Source organism: Myotis davidii, unplaced genomic scaffold (assembly GCF_000327345.1).
Source record: "Myotis davidii unplaced genomic scaffold, ASM32734v1 scaffold88, whole genome shotgun sequence".
NCBI classification, from domain to species: domain Eukaryota; kingdom Metazoa; phylum Chordata; class Mammalia; order Chiroptera; family Vespertilionidae; genus Myotis; species Myotis davidii.
In genome coordinates, this window is record NW_006300377.1 from 4824182 (window position 1) to 4834101 (window position 9920).

The window sequence follows — 9920 nt, forward strand, 5'->3', positions numbered from 1 at the left end:
GGGCACTTAGGCTGTTTCCAGATCTTAGCTATGGTGAATTGTGCTGCTATGAACATAGGGGTGCATATATCCTTTCTGATTGGTGTTTCTGGTTTCTTGGGATATATTCCTAGAAGTGGAATCACAGGGTCAAAAGGGAGTTCCATTTGTAGCTTTTTGAGGAAACTCCATACTGTCTTCCATAGTGGCTGCACCAGTCTGCATTCCCACCAGCAGTGCACAAGTGTTCCTTTTTCTCCACATCCTCTCCAGCACTTGTCGTTTGTTGATTTGTTGATGATAGCCAGTCTGACAGGTAGATGAGTGTTTTAGAAGCATTAAATGTAGCGAGGGCAGGGGAAATCATAGGAATTGCCATTATTATTATTATTTGAGTAACAAGCTAAAACCCAGGACTGTGGAATGAGAAATTACTCAGGGATGGTTAAAAAGAAAAAAGAAAGATCTATTTTACAGATACTGGACCTCAAATTGTGCTTTTAACTATAATATCCAATTTCTTGTCCTAATTAAATTGAGCAAAGGTCAACATGAAATTGAGTTTGCATTCTTCATAGGCACATTCTGGCTAGCTTTGGAGATTGGGAGATTTTTTTTTTGAGGAAACAGAGTATGGCAGTAAGGAGGACAGTGATCTGGGTATGAAATTTAATTGCTGACGATTCACACATATTGTGTACTGAGAATATAATTTAACCCCAAATAAATCTGTTGAAGAGAAAAGGGCTTGTGTTGACATGGAACTCATGGGCTGTCCACGTAGGTCATCTGTCCCGAGTCACTGCTCCGCTCCTGGGGAGGAAATGTCCCGAGGGGATCTTTCCTGCATGGGCCTGGGACCTCCCAGTCTGTGACCTCAGGAATGGAGACCATCTGTTTTGTCCTTAATTCAGCCTCGAGTGGGTCTTCTCATGGAGAAGGGGTTTTCAGGAGAAGGCAATCTGAACTGGCCTTCTTTTCATCTGTCCTGAGGGAAGGAGAGAGGATGGTGACCCTCCAAAGGATGGAGTCTTACATTTAGAACCACCTTCTGAAGGAAACCAAGTCGAATCATAAGGCTACAAAATGATGATGACTGGGGCAGCCTTGGGAAATCCCCAGATTTTGAGACATTGAAGGAGGAGGAGCTAGGATATCCTGTAGCTCTTCATTCCAGACATGGGCAGAAGAACCTCAGATGATAGAGGGATAGTGGGGAGGCCAACATCCAAAGGAAAGCAGAAGTTTACGAGGGAGGTATATCACTGTTCTCTCCTGACGTTCAGCCACCAGCGTTCTCTAAGTCCCGGGTGCCTGTTCAGCCCCCGGGGAATAGCCTTCTGCAGGGTCCAATTGCAGAAGACCAGAATCTCTCCCTCCCAGGTAGTCCCTACTATGGCTTCAGTGTGTAAAGAGCCACAGCATTTACCAGCTGCTGCCACTATATGACAGTGGGCACATCCCATTCTTTCCAGGCAGCACACTTCAAAAATCCCGCAAACCTCAAAGAGCCCCTTTGATGGACATGCAGCCCACAGTGTTGGAGTGATGCATGGACAGTAGATTGGAAAGCATAGGTGATAGGTACAAAAGTGCTCATTACAAAATTACCCACAACTTGGAAACAATCTACATGTTCACTAGTATGGGTGGGAATAGTGTTGTTGGATAATTCATCAAATCATTGAAAATCAATGTCATTGAAAATCAATGAACTGTATATCTTTGTATATCAAGAATAGGCTTTGGAAAACACAGCATTGAGCCTGGTCAGTGTGGGTCAGTGGTTAAACACCAACCCAGGAACTAAGTGGTCACCAGTTTGATTCCCAGTCAGGGCATAAGCCTGGATTGCAGGCTCAATTCCCAGTAGGGGGCATGCAAGAGGCAGCTGATTGTTAATATTTCTCTCTTATAGATGTTTTTATCTCTCTATCTCTCCCTAAAATCAATAAAAATATTTTTAAGAGAAAAAGGAAAACACAACATTAAATAAAAATAAGTTTACTTAACTGTTTATAAAGTATAATATTTATGTAAATGTTTAAAACAAACCCACATATACATTTAAGAATCTAAAAACATGACCTGGAAGGTTTCTTCCAAGTTCATGATAGTGACAGCCTCTGTGAAGGGAAGTAGGGGAATGGGATAGGGCAGGAGACATGAAGGATCTTCAGAATCACATGTGAAGTTTTACTCTATTCTTTAAATAATCAGATGCAAAAGCAAAATCATGCATCTGAGCTCATTCTAAGCAAATTAGAAAGTACATATGAACATTTTTAATTAAAATTATCTGTAATCCCACCGTGCAATCACTAACAGCTTCATCCTCACCATTAAAAGGGAACCCCCATGAAGACAAGGGCCTTGTAGATCTCATTCATCCCTGTGCAGTGCCTTCCACAGCCCTGATGCAATCAATATTGTTAGAGAATCAATGAATATTCTTCAAGATTTTAACTACAAAATTGAAAATTATATACAACCTACTATTTTGCAATCAGATTTTCACAACATTATAGACATTTTTATGCTCAATAAATATATTTCTTTAATATCATTTTCAATAGTAATCTAATTTTGAGAAATATTTTCATTAACAAAATCAATAGTCCCACCTCCATTCTCCAAAGAATATATTAATATAAGTTAAGGACTTAATTAGCTATTTAACCTGTCAGGTTGCTAGGAGATACTGATTCATCCAATTAGATCCTAAAGTATAAACTTTATTTGGCTTCTTAGTAGAACAGACGGGACAAGGTATTCTCCTATTTCTGAATTATCTTCAGCGTTCTAGAAAACACCAGTCTTGAAGTTCATGTTTTTCAATTGGGTGGGGAAGATATTATGTTTTTATTGATTTTTAGAAAGAGGAAGGGAGAGGGAGAGGGAGAGGGAGAGAGAGAAACATCATTGATCGGTTGCCTCCTGTACACCCCCGACTGGGAAGTGAGCCTACAGCCCAGGCACGTGCCCTGACCAGGAACCAAACCCGTGATCTCTTGGTCCATGGGTCCATGCTCAACCACTGAGCCACACTGGCCAGGTGAGCATATTATTTCTAAGTAAAATATTTATTTTAGCAAAGCTATCTTTATAGCAATATAAGACATAAGAATCACAAATCAAATTGTTATCTTGAACTTCATTTTCAATGAAATAAAATGAACTTGAAATGGAACTCTGAAATGACTGATGCTCCTCCTTTTGATTGAATAATATTCGTTTAAGTTCAGTCCTGCCTGAAGACAAGGGGCTGGGTTGGCAACTCCCAGAGCCTGTTCTGGGAATCCTGATTGGGCAGGAAGTCAGCAGGGATGCGTGGGCTCTGGCAGAAAATGCGTTCACAAGGCGGCACATTTGAAGTGGGACTGTATTGCTTTGGGCACTGTCCGCCTCTGTCTTGCTCCCAGGAGCTCACATCCAGTTCCTGAACTTCTCCACCGAGCCCAACCATGACTTCATAGAAATCCGGAACGGCCCCCACGAGACCAGCCGCATGATGGGCAGATTCAGTGGAAGTGACCTTCCAAGCTCCCTGCTCTCCACGTCCCACGAGACCACCGTGTATTTTCACAGTGACCACTCCCAGAACCGGCCAGGATTCAAGCTGGAGTATCAAGGTGAGGACAAGGAGGGTCCGTGTGCTCCTGTGTCCCTCCCCGTCTCTCAGCCTCCTGCATAGGAGAATGGAGAACACAGGAAGGACTGAGGGAATGGGGAACAGGCCTATCCATGGAGGCTCCTTTTCAGTGCCATGTCTCTCTGGCCCAGCTGAGACTGTTTGACCCCATTTGATAAGCCTTTTCTAGGGTTCAGGCCCAACAGCACCCCCGGAGGGTCAACCTCTTCCCAGGCCCGATAGCCAACAGCTTTCCCTGAGCAAGAGATCTATCAGTTCCTCTCGGACATCCCTGAGTGTGCAGCCAACCCTCCCCTGGGTAGGCTTACTGGCTCCCTCCCTGGTGTCAGGTCCAATTATGCTCAGCAAAGCTGTGACATGATGGAAGATTCCAGTAACAATCCCAGGAGAGCCCAGGGAGCCTTCACAATGAGATGGGCCCACTTACTGCTCCTGAGGGTTTTCCCGTGTGTGGCCCAACCACTCACTACACAATGTTTCCTTCCCTGGTCAAAAGCCTGAGACATATCCCACCCACTCCTCCTGGCACACTTTCCCAGAAGCAGGCCTCACCCACCTCAGCTCTAGCTTCCCCTGTGTGAGTCCCACACCCAGTGAAGCTGCAAGGGGGCTTGTCATCATGGCCTGGCCTTCCCTGTGCCTGCTAAGTGCACACAGCCTCGCCGGGCTTGGTAGTGGGGCTATCAGGTGAGTCATGGTGCATCAAATGGCCACAGTCAGTCCGAGGAGAGACTCGGGCTCAAATCCGTGGTCAGCATTTCTCTCCAGGACAGATGTGTGCCTCGCAGGCTTCCCTGAGTATTAGTTTGCTAAGGCTGCTCTAACAAAGTACCATAGACCGAGTGGCTTAAACAACAGAAGTTGAATCTCTGACAGTTCTGGAGGCTGGAGTTTTTGAGGTCCAGGTTTCTTCTGAGGCTGTGAGGGACGGTCTGTTCCATGTCTCTCCCTTACTTCTGGGCGGTCGCTGGCCATCTTTGGCATTCCTTAGCTTGTAGAAGCATCTCCACCATCTCTGTCCTCACCTTCTCATAGTTTCCTTCCTCCCTGTGGGTCTGTCTCCAAAATTCCCTTTTTCCTAAGGACACCATTTATTTTAGATCGGGACCCGCCCTAATGACCTCATTGTCATTTAGGTAAAGAAAGGTAAAGGCCCTGTCCAAATAAGGTCACATTTGGAGGTGCTGGATTTTGAACTTTAACAGAGGAAGTTGGGAGAACACAAATCAACCATGGTGCTCTCTGCTAGGCCCAGTCTCTCCTCGAGGCTTCTCCTCTCGGGTGATGCAAGATGGTGCCACCGTTGTGACAAGTACAAAGACTCTAGCGCCTACATACACACTGTGCCTTTGCCCCTGTGATGGACACAGCCCTGCCCACTGAGTCCATGTGATAAGCTCAGCTATCCTTGTCAAGGCTGTCCTCTGAGACCCTCAGGCTCCATCAACTCCCATAGAAGGGACCTACCTACTCCCAAAGACCCCTGGCCTCAGGCTTAGCCCCTCCCATGCTCACCAAACCTCCATCTCTGAGATGTACCCCTTCTGAGGCTGGACTGCACAAGGGCCCTGTGTTGAGGCTCCAGGGTGACGGGCCAGCTCTCTGGGTTAGCGTTCTTCTCTGTGACATGCTCACTGAGGCTTCACATGGTCAGAGACCCGGTCCTCTCAGGCCTTTTCCTGGGGTTGTGGGGAAGGGAGCAGGGAACAAGGCTGGTTCTATGGATGCCTTCAGAGGCCCAACACCTCTACCAGGAATCGGCCCAACTAGGTGAGAGGCCCAACAGGATCCCCTGGGGTTCAGTCTAGCACTGTCTTCCTTGAGCCTGCTTTTCTCTTGGAAACATTGGTAGGTAACATTTATTAAGCCCTTACTATGTACCAGTACTGTGCAGAGTTAGGCATATATTATCCTACTTAATCCCCACAATAACCATTTTCTGAATAAGAAAACTGAGGCACAGAGAAGTTACATAACTTTCCCTAAGCCAATGACTAATCAATGCCTAAGTTCTTCCTGAGTCCAAGTCTTGGTGCTTCACCACTGTGATGACTCCGCGGCTCCTGTGGTCTGACTGAGGAGAAGGTGCCAGAGTGAATAAAGGAACCTTCTCTCCTGATCTTTTCTAGCCTATGAACTTCAAGAGTGCCCAGACCCAGAGCCCTTTGCCAATGGCATTGTGAGGGGAGCTGGCTACAACGTCGGGCAATCAGTGACCTTCGAGTGCCTCCCAGGATATCAGCTGATGGGCCAACCTGTCCTTACATGTCAACATGGCTCCAACCGCAACTGGGACCACCCCTTGCCCAGGTGTGAAGGTATGGCCCTCTCTCATCCCTTGGGATTTTTCTGAGGGAGACTGATCCAGAATAGTCCTATATCTACCTGTCTGGTCCATGGGATCACTCACACTGGGAGGTTCCGGAAATCCCTGTCTATCCTGTTTTCCTATGAATGGGAACCAGCCTATCCCTATGGAGGGATCCTGGAGACAGAGCTCTGGACCAACCCTAGGGAGGACCTAGAGGAGATATGCACCACAGCCAAGGAAAAACATACTCAGCCCTTGGGACTGTCCAACCTGATGAGTCGATGTCCCCGGTCAGAAGGACAGACTCTGCTTGGGGTGTAGGAGCAGGTGGTGAGTTGAGGGGTAGGGAGGTAGAGTTCATCGTGGCACCTTCCCAAAGGGAGATGGGAGTAAAGCCTAGAAAAAGAAAACATCTTGTCCCTGTCATCACCTGCCCCCGTCCTTATGCTCTTTATCCTACATGTGCCGAAGAGATCTGAGCTGATAATACAAGGGATGTAGAGGTGCTACTTTCCTGGGTCTTCATTAACCAGAACCGAGATGGAAGAAGACCTAGAGTTTGTGCTGCCTCTACCCCGTTTGCTCACCACAGTTCCATTTTCCTTCATTTTTCACTCTTGGGTTCAGCATTTTCTTGGAGCAAAGCTGGGATTTGTCTTAAAAGGGCTAAGTGTGGCAGGAGGACAGCAGAGTGTAGGAGAAAGTGCCCCAGCTCCAGGTCAGCTCTTCCTGGGCTCCGTGTCTGAACCACTTCCCCTCACTGAACTTCAGTTTCTTCCTTAGTACAATGGGGCTTCTCATCTCTGCTTTATAAGAGCTGGAAAGGTTTCAAGACCCTTCAAGACCCTGAAAGTGCCCAGAAAATCCTTCGACTCACATCAGTGAGCTCCAAGTATTAATTCTCCAAAGAAAAACAGACCTTGTTTGCAGAACTGAGTTGTGCTGGTGTTTGAATGAAAGATCGTAATTTCTAAAACTCTTAACACCCTTCCCCCAAGTTTGCTTTTAGATTTTCACAACTATCTCTGTGCAAAACCATCACTTATATGACAAGCTTCATTGTGGACTCTCTTCCTTTTCTTCCTTTTTACACCTCGTGCATCTGTTTGTGGCATCACAGGAAAGAGGAAAGAGCAATGTTCAGTCAGACATCTTGAGCCAGAAGCCCCTGTCCTTCCTGAGAGAGCTCTGTCCTTGGCTTCCTTGATGCCATCTTCTCTTGTTTTTCCAATTACCTTTCTATCTGTGCCAGCTCTTTGGTCATTGTTTCCTTCACCTATCCCAAGGCATCTAAATCCCAACATGTTCAAAATTGAACTCATCATCTTTCTGCCATCAGACTGAAATTCTCATCTAGTGAAGGGCACCTCTAGTCACTGGGCTACTCAGTCCTTAATATGGATCCCTTCCCTCTCACTCATCTACCACATTCACCAAGTCTTCCTAATTCTACCTCCTATTTATCTTTCCAGTGCGTCCACTGCCTCTACCTGAATCTAGCCACCACTTAGATGAGGCTCCTCTCTGGTCTCCCAACCTTCAGTCTTGCACTCCTCATTCTACTTTTCACAAAGTAGCTAGAGCATGTCTTCAAAACCATCAGTATACTCCTGACACCCCCACTCAGAAGCCATCAGGGCATCCCCATCTCCTGAGGGGGTAAATTCCAAACCCCTTCATGTAGCACACCATGTTCCTCATGGCCTGCTCTCTGCTTACCTGGTGCTCTCTGCTCACACAGGCATTGCCCTCCAGCTAAGATGGAATACTTTCAGTTTCCCCAGGTGCCTGTTCTCTTACCTGTGGTTCTCAGGGCATGCTATTCCTTTCTCAGAGAACATTGCTCTCCTCTCCTGCTTTGCCTGAGGAGCCCTTTGTCCTTCCGGTGTGAGTCTAGATGTGAATTCTACCAGGAATCCTTCCCTGCACTCACAAGACCAGATGATGGGCTCTCCTAAATGCCTCTGTGGCATCCACACTGATGGCACGCTCCGCCTAAGCTGTAGAGGCCCGTATATGTGGCTATAGCCAGTGTACTCTGTATGCCATGGGATAGAACCATGTGCCATGGCTTCCTGGCTCCCTTTGATCTCCCCAGGCCATGCCTGGCACCTAGTGGATGTTCTGTACATGTAAGAGGAGTGGTGTCCATGCACCACTTTCACGATCCATTTGTATTCACAGGGCCTTGTCCTCTGCTGGGAGGCATTGGGATAGGGCCTATCCACCTGTCTGCTTGATGCCCTATGCCAGCCAAATACTAGTACACTCATGATACTGGACTGTGTTTTCTCTGCCCAGAATCACTTTTTTATTCCTCCCTGGTGACTGAATCTGAACTGTATGGAGACTTCAGGGCCTCTTCATCCCCCTACCAAAATCCTAGGTGAGAGTGAGTCTAAAACTGGGTGTCACTTTGGGAAAACAGGTAGGTAGGGAGAGAGAACCATATCTGGGTAGCAGATGCCTTCTCTGTGATGTGGGGACTGGCTGAACACTTGACATATATCAGTTGACCTTACCACCACACAATCCTATGAGAGGGTATATTTTTCGTCCCATTTTACAGGTAAAAAAAGACTAAACTTCTTATCTGAGGTCATCTAGTCAATAAATGGTTTATCTATTTGAACCCAACCTGAGCCTCACCACAAGCATCTTCAACTCAAGTCAAGATCAAAATTACCACTCTGGGAATCTTAGTGCAAATAAAAAGAAAGTTCCATTTTCATAATTTTCTTAGCTCTTCTCAGCAGAAGTACTGCATCTGCCTTCCATTTCTAGGGAAGTAGAAGGGAGAGCTTTATTTAGTGTGTCCTTCCACCTGGAGAAGTGTCATCCATGAGAAAGAGAAAGAAGGAGACAGGAGGTGGGAGCAGACTCTCGGAAGCACCTACACTGAAGATCGGGGCCCGATGGGGGGTGGTGTGTTGGGACTGGTCAGGGAAGCCAGGCCCAACCATCCTCAGCCCCATCGCCTCTCCCCATCCCGCCCGATCTCCTTGAACAGGACAGTTTTTGCTGGGAGCTGGGCCTTCATTAGGAAGTCATCTGAATTCCCAGGTGGGAGGTGATCTCCAGCATTCACCTGTGTTCGTGTTCCCTCTCTGCAGTCCCCTGCGGTGGGAACATCACCTCTTCCAATGGCACTGTGTACTCCCCTGGCTTCCCCAGTCCATACTCCAGCTCCCAGGACTGTGTCTGGCTGATCACCGTGCCCATTGGTCATGGCATCCACCTCAACCTCAGCCTGCTGCAGACAGAGCCCTCGGGAGACTTCATCACCGTCTGGTAGGGCCAGCTGCCATGTCGACAGCCAATAAGAAAAGAGCATTAGCTGAGCTCTGAGCTGGATTACCCATCTGTGTGTTCAGCATACCAAGAGCTGAATGGCTTTACATGCCTGTCAGCCTCCTGGGTTTCAAATAGACACAGTGGAAGAACGGCTCATCTTCAGTTAGCCCTTATGACTCCTTGAAGGGAGGGTAATGGGAGGGCAGTGGTTCCCACCAGGAGTCCTGCTAGGGGTCCACGGCAGTACCCATGGGTGTATGAATGGGAGTGGGCGTAGACATGGAAACTTTTCTCAGGATTTCCATAATCTAAACAAAAATTCTGATTTACCTAAAATAAGCTACCCAGACTAATGAAAGAGCTTTGGGTTGAATTTTGTGAAGTCTCATGCCGCGCCAGCACTGTCCAACAGAACTTTCTGCTACCCATGGCTATTGAATGTGACTGGAGTAACTGAGGAGCTGACGTTTAAACTTTATTTAATTTTAATTAATTGAAATATAAATCGCCATGTGTGGCCCAGTGGCTACCAAATTGAACAGCTCAGCTTTGATGTATATGTTAGAATATCTCAAGTTAATTTTTAAAATAGGAATATGAATTATTAGCTGCTAAGTGCAGTTTCCTAGACAGTTTTTTCCAAACCCTTGATTTGGGAGCAAAGATATAATTCTAAAATTCCTG

The 9920-nt window shown here is 46.8% G+C and overlaps 1 protein-coding gene across 1 annotated transcript in view; it reads left to right on the forward strand.

The window, feature by feature from the left end:
• CSMD2 (CUB and Sushi multiple domains 2) overlaps nt 1-9920 on the forward strand; it is a 495158-nt gene that overhangs the window by 420949 nt on the left and 64289 nt on the right. Inside the window, exons 42-44 of the mRNA XM_015572780.1 lie at nt 3402-3611; nt 5761-5949; nt 9056-9233. Of these exons, the coding sequence (XP_015428266.1) occupies nt 3402-3611; nt 5761-5949; nt 9056-9233 (577 nt within the window). The remainder of the gene's footprint in view (nt 1-3401; nt 3612-5760; nt 5950-9055; nt 9234-9920) is intronic.